Source organism: Panthera uncia (assembly GCF_023721935.1).
Source record: "Panthera uncia isolate 11264 chromosome A3 unlocalized genomic scaffold, Puncia_PCG_1.0 HiC_scaffold_12, whole genome shotgun sequence".
In the NCBI taxonomy this organism is placed as follows: domain Eukaryota; kingdom Metazoa; phylum Chordata; class Mammalia; order Carnivora; family Felidae; genus Panthera; species Panthera uncia.
Genome location: NW_026057579.1, coordinates 4889709 through 4917229, shown reverse-complemented (window position 1 = coordinate 4917229; position 27521 = coordinate 4889709). Strand labels below are relative to the sequence as shown.

The following is a 27521-nucleotide window of genomic DNA, read 5'->3' as shown; positions in this document are numbered from 1 at the left end:
GTCTCTCTCCCTCTCAAAAATAAGCAAACATTAAGAAAAGTTAAAAAAAAAAAAGCCAACATCTTAGGAAAGTACGCTCGGCATTATTCTCATTTACAAACGCGAGAAAACCAGCAAAAGCTTGAGGCTCCGTGACACCAGGTGGTCTCTCTAAAGGGTAAAGAGGAACATCTGAGGGCGTACAGGATGCTGACTGTGTGGCCGGGAGCTTTCACTGGAGAACATTGGCTGCCCCACACCGTCTGGGATCCGGGAACAGCAGCAGCGGGGCTTTGTACCCTGCTCACTGTGCCCCGCGTCCAGGACTGTGCTGCCTCACCGCCCCTCCCAAGGCAGGGCTTTTCCACGCAGCGGCAGAGATCTGTTCTCCACCAGATGGACCCAACATTCCACCATGCGTGGTCTTTCACTGTGGCACCAACGCGAATACTCACCTCCTAAAAAGACCTTCGGGCTTCCAAACTCCTCCTTCATTTTTCACTTTCATGTAAGTGCCAAAAAGCATGCAGTACACTGTTGCGGCCACTCCAAAGTAATCAAGCTACAAAGGAAACGTAAGGCATGTGTGACTAAAATAGTCACGCACACAAGAGTACATGAAGAGGTCTAACTTACGCAGCAAGTAGATAACCACAGGCTTTTATTTTTAAGTAATTTTGGAAGAAATAAATAAATAGCTTATTCAACCCCCCACCGAAATGCCCTGCTGAGTGATGCCTGTGTGGGCTTTGCTGGAGGCTTCCCGGCCACCGCCTTTTGAGGCAGCCCCTGGGAAAGCCGTTCTCCCTGAGCCACTGTGTGCTTCTCAGGTCCTCCGTTCTGTCTAGGGGCAAACGCAGTGCTCCAGCCTGTCTTCCACACGGGCAGCCTGGAGTCCTCCCACCTCCCTCCCCTGCGGCTCTGGTGGCTGGTCTCCACCTGCCCTCCGAAGCCTCTCGCCATGGAATATGTGTGCAACTGAAAACACTTGAGCATGGTCTTAACTCCCAGCACAGGAGAGGATGGGACCGGCTCAAACTAACTAGATCCCCAAGTTCATTTGTAAAATATAGTAAGTATGATAAAGGAATCAATTCTCAACTCTCTCACTTCAGTTCTGTACCTGGTAGTTCCATGGTTTGTTGCTGAGCATCTCAATGCACTGAAAACCAGACGTTTCACACCTTGCTGTAAATGTAGTTCCTTTTGGAAAAAGTTTCATATCTATACTCTGCCCCAGGTCAATCAATGCCAAGCCAGCAGATATATCATCGTCGTCACCATCCTGTTCCAAAAATCTATATTAAAGACAAACAAGGGCCAGGCGGCATGAGCACAAATAATGGAAGGCTGCTGGGAAACAGAACTGCATTGAAAGTGCAACACTTGCCTGTTTCCAAGTATGAAATTGTCTGGCTTAATGTCTCCATGAATAATTTCACAGCTGTGCACTTGTTCGATCATGTAGAGCATTCTGAGCGCAAAAGAGAGGACTAGAGCTTGAGGCATCACCTTTTCGGGGGTATTTTTATAGAGATTGATTGCATTCTAGAAACAACAGAGAGTGGAATCCTGAATCGGTTGCACAGGATTAATGAGATTAATGAAACAATCCCACCTGCCACTCCGACAGAAGCTCCAACCGCAAAAGGTACGAGCAGGGCACAGGCCAAAAACGTACTTCCAAATCACGTTCACATCAAATTCACTCACCAGCAACGTGCCATAGCTGTAGAGATCGCCTACCAACACACTGCCATTCTGGAATAAGTGGGCGGAATAGAATTTGATGAACATGTGTCGCGTGTTTGGCTTTAGTCGCTCCATCAGCTGGGTCCCGATGTAGAATTCCCAGGGGTTGGCAGGCTTCTGGACCTGCAAGTCAGGTATGTGACATTCACATCCAGTCTCACATTCTGGAAAATGACAGCCAGAAAGCAACGTGTACCCCAACAAACGATGTGCGGTAGAAGGTGATGACAAGCTACGGACTGTTGCCGAAGCATGGGGTCTGCTGTGAGGTCATTTGTGGCAAGGCCATCCCGAATCCTTGCTGGACAGTTTATGTTTCTTAATTGTGGACTACGGACCCAAATGAAATCACTGTTGTCTCGAGAGAGAAAAAAGGGGGCTGACGAACTCAAGTTCTAAAATTCATTTGTACACTACACAAAAAACTGCTCAGATTATTTACCTTTAAAACGAACTTCTGTTTATTTTTGGCATCGTTCATATCTCCATGGGTAACTTCATAGACTTGGGCAAAGGCCCCTTCTCCAAGAAGGTGATCGACGTAGACCAGCAAAGAACCTTAGAAGACAGACGTGTCAAAGTGGGAAAAAAAGGTTCAAAACATCATTTTTGGTAAATTGTGTATTTGTAGAATTTTCTTGGTGCTTGTTTGCCTTCATACATAAAAATGGATATAGCTCCCTCAGGAAATGTTTTCCTTGCATTAAACAAAAGTTAAACACCTGCCATAAAACAGCCTCCCTTTTTACATGGCATGTGGGGGGACCAAAGGCAGCACTGCTGGGTGCCGGGCCTGCCACTTTACGGCAGGAGCGGGCAGACATCCTCTCTTTGCCAATATTCTCAGGTTTAAAGGGGTGATACCTGCACTGTGTCCTTGGCAAGACTGCTGATCCTGTAAAGTGCTGAACAAAGCTCTACGAACACCTTTGAAAAACGCCAAGTGTTTTACACTGGGACACAAAGCGCAAAGTACAACTGTACCAATATTTCTCATAGAATACTTAACATTTTTTTATTAAAGTAAAAATTTTATTTTAGATAGTTTTCAATTTACAGAAAAGCTGCAAAGATAGTACAGTTTGTTTGCTCTGCATCTAGTTTCCTCTATTGTTAACTTTCTTTTCTTTTCTGTATTTTTTTTTAACATTTATTTATTACTGAGAGACAGAGCATGAGCAGGGGAGGGGCAGAGAGAGGAGGAGACACAGAATCCAAAGCAGGCTCCAGGCTCTGAGCTGTTAGCACAGAGCCCGACGTGGGGCTTGAACTCACAAACCACGAGATCATGACCTGAGCCAAAGTTGGAGACTTAACTGACTGAGCCACCCAGGCAACCCTATTGTTAACTTTTTTTTTTTTTTGAAAAATTTTTTAAACATTTATTTATTTTTGAGAGACAAAGCATGAGTGAGGGAGGGGCAGACAGAGAGGGAGAAACAGAATCCGAAGCAGGCTCCAGGCTCCGAGCTGTCAGCACAGAGCCCAACGCGGGGCTCGAACTCACGAACTGTGAGATCACAACCTGAGCCGAAGTTGGACGCTTAACTGACTGAGCCACTCAGGCTCAGTTATTGTTAACTTTCAATAAGGATGGTACATTTGTTACAAATACAGAACCCACACTGGTATGTTACTAAGCCCAAGCCTATCTGGATTTCACTAGTTTTTCCTTAATGTTCCAGGACAAATACATCAAATCTCCTCAGCCTCTGACAGGCTGTGACAGCTTCCAACTTTTGGTTTTAGATGACCATGACACTTCCAAGGAGTACTGGTCAGGTGAATTGTAGAATGTCCCTCAAATTGGATCGGTCTTGCTATTTTTCTAACACTGGGGTTACTCCTGGTTTGAGGAGAGACTACCAAGGTAAAGTTGCAATAGATTTTCAAAGTAATTTAAAAAAATCCACATGTTCAAAATCAAATATACAAGAGCAGACTTACAGTTTCTAATGTGGCACTTTCAGGAACTTGGAAGTCATCACTCCACTCCCCACAATAAAAAAAGAAAAAGCTACACAAACCCAAAATCAACAACTCATGTTAGAGCCATTAAAGACCTGAGGTCACAGGGCACACTGCTGCCCCCACTGGTGGATACAGAGAATAAGAGCTTGCCAGAGCATAAGCCCAGGAGCAGAAAGCACCCCTGGAGCCAGTAGCTGGGGGATTACAGCACAACTAACGTCTCAGACCTTATTTAAGAACAAGTCTCAGGGCGCCTGGGTGGCTCAGTCAGTTCAGGGTCCAACTTCGGCTCAGGTCATGATCTAATAATTTGTGAGCTCAAGCCCTCAGTGCTAACAGCACTGAACCTGGAGCCCACTTCAAGTTCTGTGTCTCCCTCTCTCTCTGCCCCTCCCCTGCTCACATTCTGTCTGTCTCTCTCTCTGTCTCTCAAAAACAAACAAACAAAGAAACAAACAAAACATTAAAAAAAAAAAAAAAAAGAACAAGCCTCAGGGGAAACCCAAAGCCAACAGGGGAGACAGAAATAAGGACACAAATGGGAACTTTAGTCTCTATGGTGGTAACAAACAGTAAAGGCAGCCTCATCTCAAGACAGAGAAGCATAAATCTTACACCAAAGGCCTATTTTATCTCAGTACTTTTACCCAGTACATCAGGTCTGGCTGCTAACAAAAATTACAAGCATACTAAGAGACAAAAACACAGCTTGAAGACACAGGGCAAGTATCAGAGCCAGACAAACATACAGCAAAGATTTTGCAATGATAAGACCAGGAACTTTGTTTAAAAATTATGATTAATATGCTAAGTTGTAATGAAAAAAAAGAGATAATATGCAAGAACAGATGGGAAATACAAGCAAATGGAAACTCTGAGAAGGAATCAAAAGGAAGTAAGTGCTAGAAATAAAAAAAAAAATACCCCACTTATAACAGAAATGAAGACTGTTTTTGATGGGCTCATCAATAGGCTGTACATGGCTGGGAATAGAATCAGTCAGCTTGCAGGTATGTCGACAGAAACTTCCAAACGTGATTTGCAAAGAAAAATAAAATTAAAAGATAGAAAAGAATGTTCAAGAATTGTGGGACAATTACAATAGGTGTAACAGATGTGTAATGGGAATATTAGCAGGCAGAAGAAAAAGAGGAAGAGACAAAATATTTAGAGTTATAATGGCTGAGAAATTCCCAAAATTAATGACAGACACTAAATTAGGGATCTAGGAATCTCAGAGAATACAAGGCAGGAAAAATACCAAAAAGTCTACACCTAGACAAGTTGTATTCAAACTGCAGAAAATCAGATAAGGAGGAAACAGTGAAAGAAGCCAGAGGGACAAAACCATCTACCTACAGAACAGCAAGGATGAGAATTACATGGACTTCTCCTTGGAGAGCACACAAGCAAGAAGAGAGTGGAGTGAGTGTTGAAAGAAAAACCCCCAAATCAAAAATTCTGTATCCAGCGACATTATCCCTTCAAAAGTGAAGAAATAAAGACTTGCTTACACAATGATTAAAGGAATGTGTCACCAGCAAACCTGCCTTGCAAGCAATGTTAAAAGAAGTTTTTCAGACAGAAGGAAGAGGAAATACGTCAGAAACTCAGATCAGAAGAGTGTAGGAAAAGGAGTAAATGAAGATAAAAGAAAATCTTTTATTTTTCTTATTCTTAGTGGGTCTAGCAGGGAGCGCTTCAAAATAATAATTGCTACAATGTGTGCAATAAGTACAGCTTAGGACAAATGAAATGAGTGACACTACTGTTCTAAGGGACAGGAGGGAAGAACTGGTAACATTCTGTTATAAAGTACCTGGCACTACCTGTGAACTGGTATAATGTTCATTGCAGGTGGACTTGGGTTAGTTTTAAATGTATAGTGCAAACTCTAGGGCAACCACTAAAAATGAAGTATAACTGATATGCTAACTGAGAAAACAAAATCACGTAAATACCCAAATAAAACCAGAGAAGGCAGAAAGAAGAAGACAAAAAAGGGAACAAAGAACAAGGGCAGTGAATAGAAAATAGCAACAAGCATAGTAGATATTAATCCAGCTCTACCAACAATCTGTCTAAAGATCAATAGACTAAAAATATACCAATGAAAACAGAAACTATGACAGGCGATAAGAATACAAGACCCAGTTATATGTTGTCTATGAGAAAAACACCTTAAATATAAAGACACAGATGGGTTAAAAGTAAAGGGATGGAGGAAGATATGCCATGTTAATTAATAAACAGAAGGCTGGGGCAGCTATTCCAATTTCATACAGAGCAGACTTCAGAGTAAGAAAAGTGATCAGGCATTAAAAGGGGCATTAGATAATGATAAAGGATCAATTTTCCGAGACGTCATAACTCCTTAATCTGTATGTGTCTGACACAGAGTCTCAAAATAGTGAGGCAAAAATTGATAGGACTGCAGGGACAACAGATGAATTCACTATTCTAGTTGGAGATTTCTACACCTGTCTTTCAGTAATCGACAGATCCAACAGGCAGAAAATCAGTCAGGGCATGACTGACTCGAACAGCAGTACCAATCAACTGGATCTAATTCACATTTATGGAAAACTTCATCTGACAACAGCACACTATACATTCTTTCCAAGCTCACGTGGAACGCTCTCCAAGACAGACCATTCTGGGCCGTAAAACACACCTTTACCAAATTAAAACAACAACAACAACAACAAAGAAATCATACAAAGTAGGTGCTCCAACCACAGTGGAATTAAACTAGTAACCAATAAAGAAAGATAGCTGGAAAGCCCCAAAACACATGGTGATTAGACAACACATAATTCAAAGAAGAAATTTAAAAATATTTTGAATTAAAAGAAAATGGAAACACAATTTATTAAAATTGTGGGATGCAGCAAAAGCAGTGCTTAGAGGGCAATTTATAGGATTAAATGTGTACGTTAAAAAAGAAAGACCTAAAATCAATAACTTTAGTTTCCACCATTAGGAAACTAGAAAAGAAAAAATTAAATCCAAAGCAAGCAGAAGAAAAAAGTAATTATAGCAGGTATCAGTGAAACTGAAAACAGAACATCAACAGAGAATATCAATGAAACAAAAAACTGATTCTTTGAAAAGATCAGTAAAACCCATAAGCCCCTACCAGGTTACCTAAGGAAAAAAAGGGGGAAGGACATTAAATACTAATATCAGAAACGAAAGAGGGGACATCACTAAAGATCCCATGAATTAAAGATGTTAATAAAGGAATACTATGAACAACTCTGTGCCCACAAATTTGATCACCTCGATGAAATTTCTTCCTTCACACAGGAAGAAACAGACAAAAAGTTGAATTCATATTTAACAGCTTTCCTAAACAGAAAGCACCAGGGCCAGATGGGTCCACTGGTGAATTCTACCAAACATATAAGGAAGAAATTATAGCAATTCTCTAGTCTCTTTCAGAGGATAGAAGATAGAATACTTCCTAATCCCTTCTATGAGGCCAGCATTACCCTAATACCAGAAACAGACAGTTACAACACAAGAAAATTACAGAACAGTATCTCTTATGAACATAGATATAAAAATCCTCAACCAAATATTAGCAAATGAAATCCAAAAAAAAGTATAAAAAGAATTATTTACCATGACCAAGTGGGATTTAATCCAGGTATACAAGGCTGGTTCGATATTGCAAAATCAATGAATAAACCTATCATACCAACAAACTAAAAAGAAAAATCACATGATCCTATCATAAAAACAGGAAAAGTGTTTGTTTATCCAACAACACCCATTCATGATTAACAGCTCTCTGCAAAGTAGGAATAGTGGGAAACTTCCTCAACTTAATAAAGAACATCTACCAAAAAACCTACTGCTAACATCATACTTAATGGTAGAAACAGATAAATGTTTTCCCACGAAGATCAGGAACAAGACAAGAATTTCTCCTCTTATCACTCCTGCTCAACATTATACTGGAAGTCTTAGCTGATGCAATCAAACAAGAAAAGGAAATAAAAGGTATATGGATGGGGAAGGAATAAAACAGTTCTCGTACACAGATGACAGCATTGTCTAGCCAGAAAATCCCAAAGAATCAACAAAAAAAAAATCTCCTGTAACTAACACATGATTATAGCAAGGTTGCAGGATACAAGGTTAACATATAAGTCAATTGCTTTCCTATGTACTAGAAATTAGTAAGTGGAATTTACAATAAAAAAACCATAATACTTAAGCATCTTCTAAAACGAAGTAACTTAGGTATTAATCTAACAAAATATGTACAAGATCTATATAAGGAAAACCATAAAACTTTGATTTAAAAAAAAAAAAAAAAAGAAGATCCAAATAAACAGAGATAGTCCACATACATGGATAGGATTGTCAAGATGTCATTTCTTCCCAACTTGATCTAGAGATTCAAGGCCATACCAATCAAAATCCCTGCAAGTTATTTTGTGGCTACTGACATACTGATTCTAAAGTTTATGTGGAAAGGGAAAAGGCCCAGACAGTGAACACGAAGAACACTTTGGAGGACTGACACAACATCAAGACTTCCTATAAAGGCTACAGTAATCAGAGCAGTGTGGTCTGGACAAATAGATCATGGAATAGAAGAGAGAGCCCAGAAACACAGCCGAACTAATATACTCTACTGATCACTGACAGAGCAAAGACAATTCAATTAAGAAAAGATAGCCTTTTCAATAAATGGTGATGAAAAACTAGACATCAACATGCAAAAATGAATCTAGACATAGAACTTATACCTTTCATAAAAGTTTACTCAAAATGAATCATACACATAAATGTAAAACATAACACTATAACATTACTAGAAGGTAACACAGGGGAATAAGTAGGTGACTTGGGGTTTGTTGATGACCTCTTAGACACATACCAAAAGCATGATCCATGAAAGAAATCTATTGATAAACTTGACAAAATTTAAAAACTTCTGCTCTGCCCAAGACACAGTTAATAGAATGAAAAGACAAGCCAGAGACTGAGAGAATATCTTTGCAAGACACTTATAACGGTTATCCAAAATACACAACTCTCAAAACTCGATTAAGAAAATGGGGGAAAAGACTCAGTAAGAAAATGAACTGATTTTTAAAAAATGGGCAAAAGATCTGAACATACACATCACCAAAGAAGATATACAGATGGCAAATAAACATATGAAAAAATGTGCAACATCATTATATAATTAGGGAATCACAAATGAAAAATAATGAAATGCCTTTTAATACACATCTATTAGAATGGCCAAAACCCAAATTACTGACACCACCAAATGATGGTGAGGATACAGAGCAACAGAACTCTCATTCATTGCTGGTGGGAATACAAAATAGTACGAACTCCATTTGAAGGCAGTTTGGCAGTTTCTTACAGAAGTAAACATACTCTTACCACCTGTCCTAGCAATCACAACTCATTGGTATTTACCCAAATGAACTGAAAACTTATGTCCACACAAAAAGTGCCTATGAGTGTTTACAGTGGTTTGTTCATAATTGCCAACACTTGGAAGCAACCAAGATGTCCTTCAGTAGGTGAATAGATAAATAAATTATGGCACATTCACACAATGGAGTATTACTCAGTGATTGTAGAGAAAGAACTGTTAAGTCATGAGAAGACCAAGGGACCTTAAATGCATACTGCTACGTGAAAGAAGCCAATCTGAAAAGCTTGCATACAGTATGATTACAACTCTATGACATTCTGGAAAAGGCAAAACTATGAAGACAGTAGTTAAAAGATTAGTGTTTGCCAGGGTTTCAGGTGGAGGGAAGAGATGACGAATACATGGAGCACAGGGTATTTTGGGGGCAGTGAAACTATTCTTTATGATACCATAATGATGGATACACGTCATTACGCATTTGTCAAAGCCCATAGATTGTACAACACAAAGAATGAACCCTAATGTAAACTATGGACTTTAGTTAATAATAATCTATTAATACTGGCTCATCAACCTTAACAAATATACCACACTAATACAAGATGTTAACAGGGAAACCTGTGTGTGTGTGTGTATGTGTGTGTGTGTGTGTGTATGTGTGTGTGAAGTATATTGTGAGAAGTCTTGCTCCCACTGTTGTCCACATCCACTCTATTAACCATTTGTTAGTTTTGAGTATGTTTCAAGGGTTCTCTGGAAATAGTACCAAATATGAATATATTATCTTCCCCCTTCTTAAGGAATGAAAGGCAGCATATAATACAGGTTGGCCCTTCCACTTAACAGCCTGTTTTGGACATCATACCTATCAGTATAGAGCAAGCCATATTTTCCTATAGAGGTCCCATAATTTACTTTAGCAGTCACATAGACACCTGTGTTGTTTCCAATCTGCTGTTTTTACACTCATACATGTCATTCTGAACGTATGCAAGCATATCTGTGGAAATTCTTAAAAGTGAATGTCTAAAAGTATATGCATTTTTTACTTTGATAGACATTGCCAAATTGCCCTCTGTAAGTTATAGTCCCAACAGCAATCAAACTCCTACAGTTCTGGCTTAACAAAATGCTCTCAGCTTTATCCTGTAGATAAAACTACTCGAAGTGGGGGTGGGAGTGTAGGGGTGGTGCCAGAAGGGAAATCACACATGCATGGGTTACCATCAACTTCCCAGACAAAAACAAGAGTTTAAAAGTTTGTTACCCACATAGTCCTTACCCAGTTGAAACTCAGTCTTGGGCTTGATGGCTGGAAGTTTACATTGCCATTCATAAGTATTTGGATAGGATCTCACCGGCTTAGAAAGCCCAGATAAAAGTTTGAGAATCAATTTATCATCCCATGGATTCTCAACAGTCAAATCTTAGAAGGAATGGGAACAAAAAAAGAACATGAATTCAGTACCCAAGAATTTCCCCAAAGAAACTATAGATAAAACAAATGGAGACATTCATTAAATAAGCCTTCAAAAGCTTCATCATTAAAAGAGCACTGATTTAAATAATAACCGTTCTCAAATATCAAAAGAGCTAGTTCTGCATAGTTCATTATTTGTTATTTTAGATCTACAAAGTCAGATCAGTATGTAGTTGTGACAAAGGAAATGAACACCAAGGGCACCTGCTACAGTTGCCCAGAACTGCTAGATTCTGCCTTTAACATAATTATGTCTTAAAGGCAGACCTGGATCTTAGTTACTCCTAACATGCTCAGATATATATTCTTTAACTTGCTTTCCCACTCGGATCTACAAAACACAATGCCTTTCGATACTTATATTATCTATGAGCAATTTCCATGGATGAGATGTACTCTGGGTTCACAAAAGAGAAATAATTTCTAAAGGGAAGAATAAAGTTTCTGTCCAATTTATGCTATAAAAATGCTTTTAAATTTTTTTTTTTTTCAACGTTTTTTTTAAATTTATTTTTGGGACAGAGAGAGACAGAGCATGAACGGGGGAGGGGCAGAGAGAGAGGGAGACACAGAATCGGAAGCAGGCTCCAGGCTCCGAGCCATCAGCCCAGAGCCTGACGCGGGGCTCGAACTCACGGACCGCGAGATCGTGACCTGGCTGAAGTCGGACGCTTAACCGACTGCGCCACCCAGGCGCCCCTAAAAATGCTTTTAGTGGTAGTTTCAAAGACTAATCCAGCATAATGACCATGTACTTAGTGCTAAGCCTATGTAGGACACTGTTCTGAGTACTTTATGCTCAGTAATTCACTTGGTCCTTACAAGATTCTGAAGTAGAACCATCACATCCACTTTACAGAAAAGGAAAGAGGGCCAGAGAATTGAAACGTTCTTGGCCAAGATCATGTGACTGCCTAAGAGGAGAAGCTAGGACTAGAACCTAGTCAGTCTTCAGAGTCTGTGCTCTTAGCCACTGTGCAAGACTATCCAAGACTGTTTCTGAATAACCAGGGGAAAGGAGTTAAGCACTGAGCCTGTTTACATTTCTGTAAAATAGGGATACCAGTCTTAAATTAAATTCCTGGCACAGAGTAGACCCTCCAATTCTAACTCCCTCTTCCAACAGTATTTGTTTTCATACTTTCTAAAATTAAAACAGATTCAGTTGCCCTTCAAGTATGCTACCATTGTAGCACACTCCGACACGGTATGCAAGTTTTGTCTGAACTTGTGGTCTACTCAATGACATTCAAGTCCCTGTTCTTTGAGCTTCTTTCATGGAACAGCTTTCACCAGGCTATTGTCCTTATTCAGGGACACAAGTAGGACTGAATGTGTTCATACTTGCAACATCAACATTCCCAAGTGAATTAGTCTGCATCCATTCTGCTTGGCGCCCAGCACTGGCATCTGATGCATCTTCTGCAACGGCGAGGTCAGTGTCTATGAGTTTACAAGCCTCAAGGCTCTGCTGTACCTCACTGGTTAGCACACCGTCTGCAGGAGGCTGGCTCACACGGAGCACGGATGCTGAAGATACATCTGTAGGGAACGCTGGTTCTGGGCTTTTCTCTTGAATGGGACTGAATGTGTTAAAGGGATAGACAAGAGGAAACAAAACACCACGTGATTACAAGTCTATTGCATTTGATCACACAAAAAGTCCCACAGAACAGTTTCCTTTCCATTCTGGGAATGACATTTCAAAATTGCTTCACAAAGAGTTGAGTAAAGCATTTTCTTCAGATAAACAAATACTTACAAATACAGCTAGTACAATATGAACAGAAATAAAATCAAAGACATGGAAATATATTCAATAAATAGGTGAGGGAATACACTGGATATTCTTCAGTGATAAACACTGGGAGGGATGGGTTTATTTCCCCAAGGTGTCATCTAAGTATCACTACTATTATCAAGACTGACTATTTAACTTTATCCCAATGGCTTTTTTCACAGCATTGAAACAAACAGAAAATGCCATAATCCAATAACCTAACACCAGTGTCTTTCTTTACGCACACACATACACATATATAGTTGATCTGTATTATTCATGGGTTCCATATTTGTGAATTCACCTACATGCTAAAACTCATTTGCAAACCCCAAATCAATACTCATGGTGCTTTTACAGACATGCAGAATGGTGAAAAGTTTTAGTCACCAACACACGCGTTCCCAGGGGAAGTGAAATAAGGCAATGCTCTGCATTCTTATCTCAGGTCTCACAGTATAAACAAGTGCCGTGGCATGGTATACTTAGTAACGTGTTTTTCTGAATTTTTGTTGGTGATTTCGCTGTTTAGGATGTTCCCCAAGCGCAACGCTAAAGTGTTTTCTAGTGTGCCTAAGTGCAAGAAGGCCGTGATGTGTCTTACGGAGAATATGTTAGGATAAGCCTTGCTCAGGTATGAGTTATAGTGCTGTGGGCCTGAGTTCAATGTTAACGAATCAACAATGTTTATTAAATAAGGTGTCTGTAAACAAAATGTTGTGAACAGAGGCTCACAGGAACCTGTGTATCTCCCCTATGAATAACAAATGGTTCCGTGTTGGATAATTCAGAGTTTGCAGTGACTTTATACAAAAGAACCAGTGAAAATAATAAGAATTGACTGTGTATGTATTTTTATACACATAATTCTCCTCCACCTTCACATCCACATATGCACAAACATATGTATAAATTTTTACAAAATGTATATTTTGAGAAAAAGAACTTTGTACATATAACTTGATGTTTCATTCTTAATTAAAAAAAATTTTTTTTAACGTTCATTTATTATTGAGAGAGAGAGAGATAAAGAGAGAGAGAGAGAGCATGAACAGGGGAGGGGCAGAGAGAGGGGGAGACACAGAATCTGAATCAGGCTCCAGGCTCCGAGCTGTCAGCACAGAGCCCGATACGGGGCTCAAACCCACAAACTGTGAGATCATGACCTGAGCCGAAGTTGGTCACTCGACCAACTGAGCCACCCAGGTGCCCCTCTTAATTTTTTTTTTTTAAGTTTATTTATTTCTTTTGGGAGAGAGAGAGAGAGAACATGAGCAGGGGAGGGGCAGAGGGAGGGAGAGAGAGAGAATCCCAAGCCGGCTCTGCACTGTCAACGCAGAGCCCAACGCGGAGCTGAAAACTAACGAACTGTGAGATCATAACCTGAGCAGAAATCAAGAGTCGGACCCTTAACCAACTGAGTCACCCAGGTGCCCCTTCATTCTTACTTGACAGGCATTTTTCTTACTATGAATTTTTTAAAAAAAGAAACTAATTTTGGAATAGGAATAATTTTAGATTTAAAGAAATGTTGCAAGGATAATAAAGAATTCCCAAATAGTCCTCGCCTAATTTCCTCTAGTGTTATCATTTCACATTACAGAGGCTTCCCTGTCAAAACCAATAAACCAACATTTGTTATATTATTAACTAACCTCCAAACTTCATTTGGATGTTGCCAGTTTTTCCACAGGGCCCTTTATTTGCGCCCGGATCTGATCATGGGTACCGTGTTGTATTCAGTTGTCAGGTCTCCTTACTCCCTTCTCATCTGTGACAGTTTCTTAGTGTTTCCTACTCTCCCAAGACCTTGTCCTTTTTTAGGAGTACTGGCCAGGTATTTTGTAGAGTGTCCCCCGACTCAGGTTTCTTGGAGGTTTTCCTCATGACTAGACTGTGAGTATCGGTTTTAGGGAAGAATATTCCAGAGGTAGAGTGCCCTTCTCATTGCATGACTACCATGAGCTATCACTTGTGACATTAACCTTGATCATTTGGAAAGGTCGTGTCTGCCAGGTTTCTCCACAGTCCTAGCATGGATTTGAATCACCACACTCCACCTAATCCAGTGGGTGTATGCTGGAATAGAACACTTTCCTGGTTTTTAGTAAATATTGTCAATATTTTATTTGAATTAATTTTCTGTTCAGCCATTTCATATAGAAGGAGGACACAAATAAATCCTCCCTCTTCAGATCATGGCAATTTTAATCTATCCCATAAGCATAGCCACCAAAATCTATTATTGGGAGAAAATGTGGTAGTCAAATGGGAGTATTTCCAATATTTCATATTACAACAAAACATAGTAGAGGTACCCATGTACACAGAAAAAGTTGCTTCCAAACGCATAGGTATTGCTATTAAGTTATGTGAGTACCCAATTACTGTGGGTGCATAAGTCATCAATAAAACCCTTTTCCCTTCTCCACGAGAATTTGAATTTTGGTAACTTTCTAGCTCTTCTCCCCTGAAAACTGAAAACGTAAGAGTATCACTGTCAACACTGCTTATGGTAAAAAATAACCATTATTGGTAACTGCATTCTAGACCGAGAGAATTAGGAATATACGCTGGGAATCCGCAGCTTCAGGCTTCAGGTATGACGAGTCTTGGAACAGGCCTGTCCCTTGTGGGGACTCTGGAATCTAAACTGAGTGTTGCAAGAGCCACTGACACACTAACACCCATGGAAATAAGGCTCCTAAGCCAGGGAACTTCTGTTCCCTCGGTCTTAAGTGTTTCCTTGCAACTTAATCATCTCACAGGGTCAAAGACAGTTATTACCCTGGCAACTGATTTTTGTCCTGTATAGGTCTATGTTATGCCAAGGGTGGCTTACGGCAGTCTTGTGATTCAGACGTTTAGTTGCAGGTGGGAAGATTGCTGGTGGGCCTATCGAGCAGCATTTTAAATTAAAAGGCAAGATCTGTTAATTTGCGTGTTTTTTTTTTTAATTATTAGGGAGTTGACCATTTTCTACATGTTTACTCATTCTTTCTTTTGTAAATTCTGCTCATGTCTTTTGTCCAATTTATTTGCCGGAGTCTCGCTTTAAGAAGAGGTTTTTAATAAGAAGAGGCGGCACAGCATAGTGGTGAGAGCAAGCAAGGCTTTTGAAACTAGAGAAATGGGTTCAAATTCCAGTGCTGCAATCACAAGTTGTATGACTATAGATCATCTATTTTTTTTTTTTTTCTTTTAACTCTCTAGACCTGGTTTCTTCATCTCTAACGATGAAAAGGATAGTTCCTACAATTAATTTACTGTAAGGATTAACCAAAGGGTACAGTGCACAAAAAGTGTCAGCATCATACGGGAATATAATAAATACTTGAAAATTGCAGCTACTCTTAGCGTCTGTTGCGTTTCCCAGACTATTCAAAACAGTGCAACTTTACTTCCGCAAAGCACTAGCGTATGCTGCATCTGCATTTTGTACCAATACCTAGGAGGCCGAAACATTCTATCTTACTCCTCTTGAAAGAAAGTTATTGCCTTTCTCAGTTAGAACGGATATAAAGAAAGAGATGCGCATTTGCCCGGTTCCGCAGTAGTTTTCACGCGCCAGGGTCTTTCGCTGGTCAGAGTATGTAGGCTCTGTTCTCCAGAGGAGTAGAAGTCAGTCACAGGAACTGTTCCCATAGACTCTCTGCTACCCCAGCTGCTTCTCTCACTGCCCTGATGTGGCCAGCGTATGGTACATATGGAGAGAGTACCTTCTGGCTTATCCCTGCGAGTCCATGAAGTCTCTGTTTGCCTCGAAGGGTGGGAATTAGGTATTCCACCACATCCTAAAAGCAAAGCTAGAGCGACAGTGGGTGACAGAAGCACACGTGCCCTCATAGTACCTGAACTTTCTGTCTTTTGAGGGTTCCACCACGTTTTCTTCGCGAGAATCCAGAGTCACGTGGGGGCACTGTTTTGCTACCACGTTTTCTGAAATATGGAGAAGATGAGAGAGAGACGTTATGCATGCGTGTGTCCATACACACACGACCTCATATGGTTATAAAGTCCAGGATTCCTTCTTATACCAACTTTCGTTGTAATTTCAAAATAGCATTCCATGGTAAAATGTTCCATAATGTTTAAAAATGGGAAAAAAAAAATCACTAAAATTTTTTTTACCACCACTACCATTTGTGAGCATTTCAACTCCATACAATCCTTCAAAAGGGTCGGGAGGTGGCAAGTCAGTTCTGGGCAGGATGAGCAGCCTACGGAGGTTACCGGTATGGTGGAGGGCACACCCTGCTTCAGGAGAACCTGAAGACAAGGACGTGGAGAGTAAAACGCTGCAACGCTTTTGGGGGTGGGGGTGGAGATTTGCGTGTCCTTCTGTGTAACTGCTTTATTTAGTCCGTTAGTGTTTAGTTGGTCAAACTGATTTAGAGTGTTTGTATCTGGAAGCTACCTGGCAATACTCACCATCACTCCCTTTAACTAAAAGCAAACCAATGAAAACTGTCTATGGAAAGACAAGCTAGGAAGGCATTGGAGTATACCTCTACCAATGACGCTAAGACTACATACCGCCAGGTATTACACCGGACTAAACTATCAGCTAGTGCCTCACCAGACAGCTGCTAATCCTTTTTAGAACTAGAACACCAGCTTCTATTTATCTAACCGACGTGCAAATACTACAAGAACAGGCAATATTGACTCTCTGAAAGACTCTACTGAGTAAACTAGTTTTCCCAAATGGAAAACACTTGGAAAAATTTTTTTTATTAAAGTGACAAGCTTGTGATGGCACTTGGCAGTTGTCCAAGTTTCAACTGAACTCTCCTTCAAAATCCAGAAAAGAAATGTAACATACTGAGCTAGTACTCTAAGAGAAACTTTTTAGTCTTTAGTTAAAAATGTATAGGTCTACAGGCTCAGACTTTATAGTGCAATATACTTCCACGAAGTAGAGTGCAATTCTTTGAGCGTTCTTTCATTATTGCTTTGGGGAACAATTACTATTTTTAATAAAAGTGTCATCAGTGGGGCGCCTGGGTGGCTTAGTTGGTTAAGTGTCCGACTTCAGCTCAGGTCGTGATCTCACAGCTCACGGGTTCGAGCCCTGCATCGGGCTCTGTGCTGACAGCTCAGAGCCTAGAGGCTGCTTTGGATTCTGTCTCCCTCTCTGTCCCTCCCCCGCTCGTGCTCTTTCTCTCTCTCAAAAATAAATAAACATTAAAAAAAAAAAAAGTTTTTTTTTAAGGTGTCAGCAGTATTGGAGTTTGGCTAGTAAATTAGTAGTCATCAAAATGGTAAAGTAGTCCCAGACCTTATTGTATGTATTTTATTGGTTGGTATTTAATTTTAATAGGTTGGTAATAATTATTTGCACTCAACGCCAATGTCTTATATTAAGGTTCAATTCAGATAAAGATCTTTGATACAGGAGTGTTATGTTTAGGGGAAATAAGGACTGTGAGTTTTATTATTACTCTCGTGAGGTCAGTCATTAAAAAAAATATCTGATTTTCCTGAGTGTAGCACTTGGCTGTAATTCTAATGTAAAATTTATAGACATACACCAAGGACTAAAATTTGCTATTTTATACTCTTAAAATAGACCTGTCCATAGTGGTCATTTTGTTTGCAGTAAACATAACATAAACCTAAACCCTGTACAAATGGGTTGGACTTTGCATATCTACGTTCAAATGCTTCTATAGGTTTTCCTCCTGTTCCACCTATAATCTAAGTTATTAAATTTCTAAAATGCACAGACTTTAAGAAAACAATATACCAAAAGAAAAAAATCATACATGTAATAATACAGTAAATGGACTTGAAGCTTCTTCTTTATAATTTTTCAACTTCCATTTAGGATTTCCAAGAAGAAAGCTAATTGTGCAAGAACTGAAGCTGGCAGAAGACAACATGCTAACGTAGTGCCACACACACCTTTGTCTTCCAGAGCGTGCACGGAGTCCCCTGGTGGCTTGTGGAAAGGAGTAGATGCAAGCTGTGCAGCAGAGGTAAAGGCTCCCGGGCTCTTAGGACTGGGCGCCAGGGTTTTGTTGCAGCGGATGCCCCATACGGTTGAATCATCTGACAACTCTTCAGTGTGAGGTACTTCCTGCAACAAAAGATGAGCTGAAAAAAAAGCAGCAATCTCCTTCTTTTGTCCACAAAATGTCACACACTCATACTTTTTAAGATTCAAAAAATGAGGAATTAAAGTATTTTTTTTTAATGTATATTTATTTTTGAGACACAGAGACAGTGTGTGAGCCGGGGGGGGGGGGGGGGCAGAGAGACAGGGAGACATAGAATCCCAAGCGGGCTCCAGGCTCTGAGCTGTCAGCACAGAGCCCGATGCGGGGCTTGAACCCACGGACTGTGAGATCGTGACCTGAGTTGGAGTCGGAGGCCCAGGCACCGCCCCCCAAAAAATGAGGAATTAAAGAGAAAATACATGTCACCCCTGGCTAACACAGTCAAGGACATTGTGGTTCCGTTCTCCCCAGAAGTGGGACACACCCCAGTGGAGTCGCACTGCATTCAAGGGTCACGTTTTATGTTCCAATTTTTATTGATTTATTTTTTAATTCGAAAAGCCTAGATTTATAGGAGAGTTACAAAGATAGTACAGAGTTCCCACGTGCATTTCGTCAAACTTCCTCTGATGTTAACATCTTATAGAATCCTGGCGCATCTGTAAAAACACTACTCCTATAGATGCTATTTGGATTTTATCATTTTTCCACATGTTCCTTCTCTGTTCCAGGCTCCAGTCCAGGACACGTGTGGCATATAGTCTCCTTTAATCTGTGCCAGTGTATTGGTCTGTCTCAGTCTTTCTCACATGGACACTTTTGAATACTGGTTGGGAGCTGTGTACAATGTCCCTCCCATTTGGGTTTAAATTTGGCCTTTCATATGTTTAGACTGGGGTTATATTGATTTCAGGGAAGAATATCAGGGGTAAAGCGCCCTTTCTTGTTACATCCTATTAGGAGATATATGATATCAACACAACTTATTACTGGGGATAACCACTAATAACCAATAAGCAGATTAACCAATCAATCACCTGGCGAAGGTAGTGTCTGCTGGGTTTCTGCTCTGCAAGAAACTATTTCTTCCTTTCCTGACCCTTATTTATTCATAGCAAATCATAGTTAGCCTACACTCAAAAGGAGATGGGGCGCCTGGGTAGCTCAGTCAAACATCTGACTCTTGATTGTGGCTCAGGTCATGATCTCACGGTTCCTGAGATCGAGCCCCGTGTTGGGCTCTGTGCTGACAGTGCAGAGCCTGCATGGGATTCTCTGTCTCTGCCTCTTCTCCATGCACACACTCTCTCTAAAAATAAATAAACTTAAAAAAAAAAAAGGGGAAGTAAATGAAGATCCACTTCCTGGAGGGAGGGATATCAAAGAATTTGTGGACAGATGTTAAAACAATCACATTGAAAATGTGAGTGAGATACTGCAAGGCTATACAAATACCTTGTTCCTTCTTAAAGTTTCACTCACTAATTTTAATATTCATTTATGGATCTAGCTTGGAACAATGATTACTGTGGTGTTCTAATGGCTTTTTCTATTACCACTCATTCCTTCTATGTTTATTACTTCTCATTTTTACTTCTACTTATTAATTCTTCTGTAAGGAAGTTTTGTTTTGTCTTGTCTCCCATTTATTTATATCATTGTTGATATTTATTTTATTTCTTGGGTTATAATCCGATACTACCTTATTCTATTTATTTTCCTGTTCAGATTGTGCCTGGTTTGGCCACTGGCGTATTCAGGTTGGCTCCTGAGTTCTTTTGTTATGCCATCTTTTTTTTTTTTTTTTAAAGCACTTCCTTACTTTCTGGCACTACGAGATGCTCTAAGCTCATCTTGTATTTTTCTTCTTCAGCCTCAGAATTAACTGTTTCTCCAAAAATGCAATGGCCAAGTTTTAGAGTCTATACACAAAGAGAAACTGCTGAGTCAGAATTACACTAGGCAAAGCCCGTTAGTTGCCAATAAAATGCCACCCATGGTTTTAATATGCAGTGCACAGATTTTATATAGCCACCATATCTCTTCCAATGCTGGAGGAAACACTGGCTGTTGTTTCTTCAGATGAACACAGGATAAAGCAATTGGCTTATGCTTAGGGACAGGATGCAAAACATTCATCATGGATTTTTTGGCCAAAACACATCTGGTTGAACAGTTCGGTGAAATGCATCTATGAATTGATGCCATTATATTTGAAATCCAGTCCATTATTTGGAAGTTTTTAAGAAGGCCAAAAAGTTCATCAGAAGGATTAGTGAACTGAGTGATAATTTGTTCAGAGAATCCACTGTGGGGGCGCCTGGGTGGCTCAGTCAGTTAAGCGACCAACTCTTGATTTTGGCTCAGGTCATGATCTTACGGGTTCGTGAAATCGAGCCTCGTATTGGGCCTGTGCTGAGAGCACGGAGCCTGCTTGGAATTCCTTCTCTCTGCTCTCTCTGCCCTACTCTCTCCCTCTCTCTCTCAAAATAAATACATAAATAAATAAATAAATTAAAAAACAAAAACAAAAACAGAATCCACGGTGGAATTAAAACTACGAACCAGGGTTTAGCACAGATTTCAGTGCTAGAGTCTGACCCCTCACGGTCAGAGGGCTGGGCTGGGTGAGTGGAGAAAAGCACAGCACCCACATAACACACTCAGGGCGAGAGCAGAAGCTGCCCATGGGCTGGGCACCCTCGCTGCTCTGACAGAAGAACGCTGACGCTTGTCTGCTGAGTTACACTGATGAAGGACCTTCCAGTTTAATTTAGACTTGGGTTTTCTAACATTCCACTGGAGGCCTCACTTCTTGGGTCTGGAAAAAAATATATCTCCCACTGGTTCCTCCTGCCAAAGGAAAGGCTCTTTGAGGGTGAGGATCATATCATTTTTTAGTTTCTGTATCTACCACCGTGTACGATACACAGTAGATGCTTGAATAATTGTAGAATAATGTTCCAACCCACTCTTCATATTACATTGTACTTTTCAGGACTGTTTAATATACACTAACTCATTTGATTGACATAATAATTTGGTAAAATGAAGGGCAAAGAGATATAAGACTAACTTCGTGGATGAGGCAGTGATTTACTCACATTTGGTTTTGAAGGAAATCTGCTCATAGAGCGTTCTCCAAAGGTCCTGGCTCCCGTGGGTTTATTTTTAGGCTGTGGTAATCTAAGGAAAGATTTCTAGAATTACAAATTGTAAAATATGCTACAGGGGATACTACCACGTAAATAAGACTGTTAGAAACATTTTCCATTTATCTTATTTGACTAGTAAGATATTTGCTTATTTACACATTTACACATTCCTTACTTTTACAGTAGTTGTAGAAAAACTGAATGCAAGTTGAATTAACTTGACTGTACACATAAAAATAGATCTACAGTAACTTAAGAGAGGATAGAACATATAAAATCTCTACTACACTGAGTTATAAATAGGACAAAAAGAGAGGTAGAGCTATCGCCAATAGAAGGTCATGGACGCCATACATCGTGTTTCTTATGTCTAAGACTAGGTCTAGCTACGGAACTTCCTTCTGAGCTGATCAGACTGTTTCCTTTCTGCCTCGGTGTGAATCTCTCCAACACCGCGATACTCTTAATTCACACTGACACCTCTCTTTCCATGATTGAAACTGTAAACTGTGAAAATTCCTGGAGCTACCCCATTTTACCCCCACATATGGCTCCCTGGTGATCTTTCAGCTTAAAACATCTCTCTGTAGCATAACCCAGTATAAGCCACCTCCTCTTCTACTTTACCAATCCTGCAAATACAAACAGAGCATGTATGGACACGCGTACTGGTAAACTCATTCATACCTAATTCAGCTTCAAATCTATAGAATCCTTCAGTTCTCTGATAATTTGTAACCATACTGTTTTCCTGTCAACACATGCTTTTGCTATGGGAGGTCTGCTTTCTCATAACTCTGGTGTCCAATGCAGATCTGGACAACTTTAGCAAGAATCTTCCAGTCATGTGGTTAAAATGCTCGCCGGTGGCAGAGCTGGCACTGGTACCCAGGCCATCTGATCAGTGAGCCACGTTTTCTCACTACCCTGAGTCCCAGAGGAACCTTTGCCGGCATCTCGTGTCCCTCTGACAACACCCATCTCCTCCAGTCCACCACATCTCTTCCAAACCTGGAGAAAAACCTGGCTGGCTGTTTCCTCAGGTAGACACAAGATAAAGCAATAATTAAATGTGTCTTTACCCATAATTTTCCTTGTTTCCATCCTCGAACACAGGAAAAGCAGATGACAAAGAAGAGATGATCTTATTGACTCCCCAAGCCCCAGAAGAACTTGCATTTTCTGCATTGGAGTAAAAAGTAGCATTTTATTATTGTATTAGGAAAAAACATTTATACTTTATGCTAAACTTCACCTACAAATAAAATGGAACAACAGCTTACAGAAAAGAACTGACACAGTTTTCAAATACTAGGTAACAAGATAAGTCACTTTGTAGTGAGATGAAGGGACTTAACTGTGGTCACAGGGTTTAACACTCAAGCCTGTAGGTCTTGAGCTCCTGCTACACGCAAGGCACGGTATTCATCATTCTCCTAAAACATTGCTCTGGTCACCTGACTCACTGAAAAAAGCTCTCTGTGGCTTTTCTTTCCATTTCCTGTAAGAAAGAATTGACCTCTTAACTTTATATTCTGAGGCCTCCCGAGACTAATGATCCTATTTATCTTTATGATGATCTCGGTCTGGCTTCCAGCATAAAACCTGGGACAACAAATGTGGGCTCCAACACTCCACCCAGGCCATTACTCGGGCCAGGCAAGGCTCAAGTCATACCTCAAGTACTCAGCTTTTCCTGGCCATTCCTTACTCACCAGGATTTTGTCCTTCTATTATTTTCTAAGAAATAAAACCAATCTGTGACATGTATTTAGTCCCTTTACAAACACTATCACATTTTTTTATTTCATGCATTGTCTGCCCTTGTGGGACAAGCTAATCAAGGGAAGGGCAATTTCGTGTATATTCCTTGATATTTCCTGTGGCAACCACCCACAATGCCTACACACTTAGCAGTGTTTTAACAAATGATTACTTTGAAACTGGGCCTCAAAAGCATCTTCATTTTGATCTAGAGATGGCCATTCATCTTTGTCATCAGAAATATCAGGAAGCGTCGGAGCCTGAAACATATTCATGATGAAACCTTAGAAGAATAAAAAGAGTAACTGTAAACATGATTGCAAAAGAGCTTTCATTAATTTGTCGCCAGATGCTACACATTCAAACAAGAGGCTTTACCTAATGCTTCTTTTGTGTGCACAGTGGGTGATGGCTGTACCCTGGATGGGGTTGCCTGAACCATTCCCAGTGACGTGTTTGGAGTTGTGTGAAAAGAACCTGTGTTAACAACCTTATGTGTTTCAGACCCTATAAAGGAAATGGGACAAAAGGCATTACCAGCAGAGAAATCAGAACAATTTAGAAGGCACAAAATTTAAGGAACATTGCAATGAAAACATTTTATTATTGCTGATAATTACCACTAAGGACTTCTATTATTATAGTGCTCACATATCTTTCGCTTTTATTTTTATAATAGTCCCATGAGGTAGGTAAGGCAAGAATTATCCTTTTATGGAAAAGGAAATGACAGTTCAAAGAGATGAAGCGGCTTGGTCTCAGATCAGATCAAATCAGCCTCCTTGTCATAAGTTGCACCCTTCGCTCCACTGTCCCCTAAGAAATACATGTTAATAGTCACACAGTGAATCTTAAGACTGGCTTTCCATCTTACTCAGCTGGAGCCCGGACAACGGCATACAAGGCCCCGTAAAGCCTGGGCGGGACCTGCTCACTCAGACCTCATCTTCCTCCTCCTCTTCCTCTGACTCACTCCAGCCACCTCAGCCTCTTCGCTGTGCATAGAAACCATCAGGGAGATTTCTCATCTCAGGGCTCTGCATTTGCTGTTCTCTCCGCCTGAAACAAGTTTTCCAAGCTAGCTGCATGGGAAGCTCCCCCCTTTGGGACTTTATCCAAAATATCACTCTGTGAGCATCTTTCCCGGTCACCTCTGACATTTCAATTCCCTCCCCCTGACACTCCCTTTCCCCCTCTGTACGGGTGGGAGGTTTTGTCTTTTCTGTTTATAACTCCATCCCTAACTACCTGGAACAGTACCTGGCATCTGGCAGGTGCTCGGGAAGTCTTGGTGAAATGCAGGTGTTCCCAGCTGTTTCGAGCAGCTTTGCTCCCCACTGAACCGTCACTTGAGAGGATACCAGTCACACAGGGCAAGTGACTGCACAATCGATGTATCTTGTTTTGTTCACAAAACTTACCTTGTATGCAAATGCCTCTAACAAAGTAGTACCAAATAGAAGTATAATCCTCCTAATTAAACTTATAATTACCTTTCCTACCCCACAATATATTAAAGATAACTCTTGTTTTAGGTAAATCTGCTGAGAAATTTAATAAAAAAGGTTTCACGAAATCAAATTTCCAAAGGATTCTACCTAAAAAGATATGACCAAGAAGCAGATTTCTACCTTTACTTGAGATGGTCTGGGGCTTCGCTAACCCCTAAATTCTAAGAATTGGAAAGTGAACACCCCAGTTCATTAAGGCTTGAAGTCTTCATGAGCCACAGCCACCCAAAAGACCTCTGAGTGACCTCAAGAAGCCTGGGCAAAGAGGTCAGAAACAAATTTAATATAATTAAACATTACCTTCTTTTATCTCTGCTCCACTCTGTGGTTTGAATTCATGAGTACTTTTAGCCACACATCTGAAAGAGAACACTCTTGAGACAAACTGACTCCCCAAAACAAACAATAAACAATGTCAGCAATTACAAGCCTGTTTACTTAAAGTACGGACGGAAGTGCTTAGGTGTAAGTAAATAAAGTGTTTTATTTTTTCTTTCATTTCCTTTTGAAGAAAAGAATTCTTATAGATCAAGGTCAGGTACTACATGTTGCCTTGACACAGTGGGCCTGTATTCTAACATCATGTAATCACTCCTGTATCTGGGAGGGCAGGAAAACTGCCTCTAATTCGAATGACCCCATTTATTACATAGGCTAAAGGGCTCACACCCAGGTCCAGGCCTTGGTGAGCAATGCAGCTGGCCACAGTCATGCTATGGGAAGCACTGGTGTGCTTTAGCTGTGATGCTGAGCCAGTAGCCACATAGCATGGTTCTGCCGACTTTAAGAGTTCTCGAGAAATAAAAAAGATGGCACACAAGACATTTATATCACAGTTTAAGTACAGTCACGATAGTGGACCTCACTTGTCTATTTAACATTGCTAAAATTCCCTTAGCAGGGACCACGTTAGGGTGTAAGTAAAAAGTACAACACACTTAATTTTATAAATCCTCACTAAACTGTCTTAAAAACATGAGTTCTTACATGAGATTCCAGACAAAGGCATCTTTTCTCTGCCACGGTAAGCTGTCCTGGCTAGTGAGAGTACCAAGGGTCCATTCAGTCCCTTGCCTGGGCCGGGGTCAGGGTCAAGCTGAGGTGCTTCTGACTGAGATCTGAATGTTCATTAGGTTAAAGAGTTTCACAGTTTTATAGGGACAGCTCGTCTGGCCCCTCCAGCCTCATGACTCTGTCTCTGCTGGGGCGGATGGGACACGCAACATCTTTTTGAGCCTGTCACTGCTCTCCTGTTTTTATCATTTTATAACTGTGTTAACAGTGAAGAACTAATAAGGTCATAGACTCCAACGATGCAACAGTTCTTTTTTGACATACACTGTATGACACAGGACACAGGTCTGAATTATTAATCTAATGTGAGTGAAAAAGCATTTTAAATATTATTTCCAGGAGAAATCATTGATAAAAGTTAACCTCAGATATTGAGAAGAACCGGTCCTTATGAGCCATAATCTGTGCTAAGGAGTTTAGCCCAAGGGAAGGGTACAAGTTACACGGTCGCTCTCATTTTTTCTAACGGATCAATAAAATTGCTGTATGTAAGAAGAGAGAAAGAGCGTGCCGAAGTCATGGGAGGTAAAAATTTAAACAAAGTAAGTTATTATTTATAAATTATAATTTATGAAATCTAGGAAAATCCCTCAAAATTTGGGGAAAAAAAAAATCCCCAAAGCAGTGTACAACAGATGGGTTTTGGCATATCGTGTAATGGATATGAATCCCAAATTACTCCTGGTGGGAAGCTAGAAGGATCAGGAGAACCCATGTGAGGAACACGTGTCTGGACAGTAATAATCACTACATGTATTCAAGGCCAGTAAGAAAGGCCATTTCAGTTTAATCACAGGTTAATAGCTGTACATTCTCCAGTTACAAAAAAAAAAAACGGTGAGTTTCAGGTACTGAATATTCTTTTTTTTTTTTTTTTTAACGTTTATTTATTTTTGAGACAGAGAGAGAGACAGAGCATGAACGGGGGAGGGGCAGAGAGAGAGGGAGACACAGAATCGGAAGCAGGCTCCAGGCTCTGAGCCATCAGCCCAGAGCCCGACGCGGGGCTCGAACCCACGGACCGTGAGATCGTGACCTGAGCCTAAGACGGACGCCTAACCGACTGAGCCACCCAGGCGCCCCGGTACTGAATATTCTTAAGGGAAGAGAGAAGTATGAAATGAAATGAAATGAACACTCTAAAAGAAAAATAGTGTAGTAAGTCTGAAAGATTTGGGACGATTTCGGTAACTTTTTCAACATGTCCATCTACAGATTACAGTAAAAACAGGAATCATTCATCTTTTATATACTGTTCTTGAAACTGCAGAACATGTAAAGAAGCTGACAAATGCCACTCCCGTCACTATTGTCTCTAGGACGACCTTCGCCTTACCCGTCATCTTTTCCGGCCACTGGAAACATGGAGTCTGTCACTGGCTGGGCTGCCAGAGGAACAGGAAGAGATACACTCTGGCTGATGGCTGGGGACACCAAAGCGGCAGTGACAGCATTTGCCATAGGAGGAGCAACAGGTGTTGCCTCTCTGGGTCTCTCCCCCATGTTCTTTGAGGTCTGCTGATTGATGGCTGGAAGACACAGAGCTCTCGGTTCCTGCTGGGAGCCTACACTTGGCCCCATCCGTGCCGGATTAACCTTTCAAGTTAAGCAAACAAAAACAAGGCCGTGAAGTCCAGAGTACC

At 40.5% G+C, this 27521-nt stretch overlaps 1 protein-coding gene and 1 non-coding gene across 2 annotated transcripts in view; both read right to left on the bottom strand.

Annotated features, from left to right (window-relative positions):
- Window positions 1–27521, bottom strand: part of BUB1 (BUB1 mitotic checkpoint serine/threonine kinase) — a 46438-nt gene that overhangs the window by 1741 nt on the left and 17176 nt on the right. The window contains exons 10-24 of the mRNA XM_049652164.1: window positions 27215–27474; window positions 25105–25163; window positions 23672–23800; window positions 23466–23576; window positions 22612–22711; window positions 21479–21560; window positions 18280–18454; window positions 16224–16311; window positions 11937–12175; window positions 10395–10538; window positions 2174–2289; window positions 1693–1854; window positions 1370–1527; window positions 1103–1277; window positions 435–541 (exon numbers count right to left, since the gene is read on the bottom strand). Of these exons, the coding sequence (XP_049508121.1) occupies window positions 435–541; window positions 1103–1277; window positions 1370–1527; window positions 1693–1854; window positions 2174–2289; window positions 10395–10538; window positions 11937–12175; window positions 16224–16311; window positions 18280–18454; window positions 21479–21560; window positions 22612–22711; window positions 23466–23576; window positions 23672–23800; window positions 25105–25163; window positions 27215–27474 (2105 nt within the window). The remainder of the gene's footprint in view (window positions 1–434; window positions 542–1102; window positions 1278–1369; window positions 1528–1692; window positions 1855–2173; window positions 2290–10394; window positions 10539–11936; window positions 12176–16223; window positions 16312–18279; window positions 18455–21478; window positions 21561–22611; window positions 22712–23465; window positions 23577–23671; window positions 23801–25104; window positions 25164–27214; window positions 27475–27521) is intronic.
- LOC125937839 (small nucleolar RNA SNORA29) lies at window positions 14509–14648 on the bottom strand. The gene has a single exon (XR_007462526.1). It is a non-coding gene; the product is annotated as a small nucleolar RNA SNORA29 (small nucleolar RNA).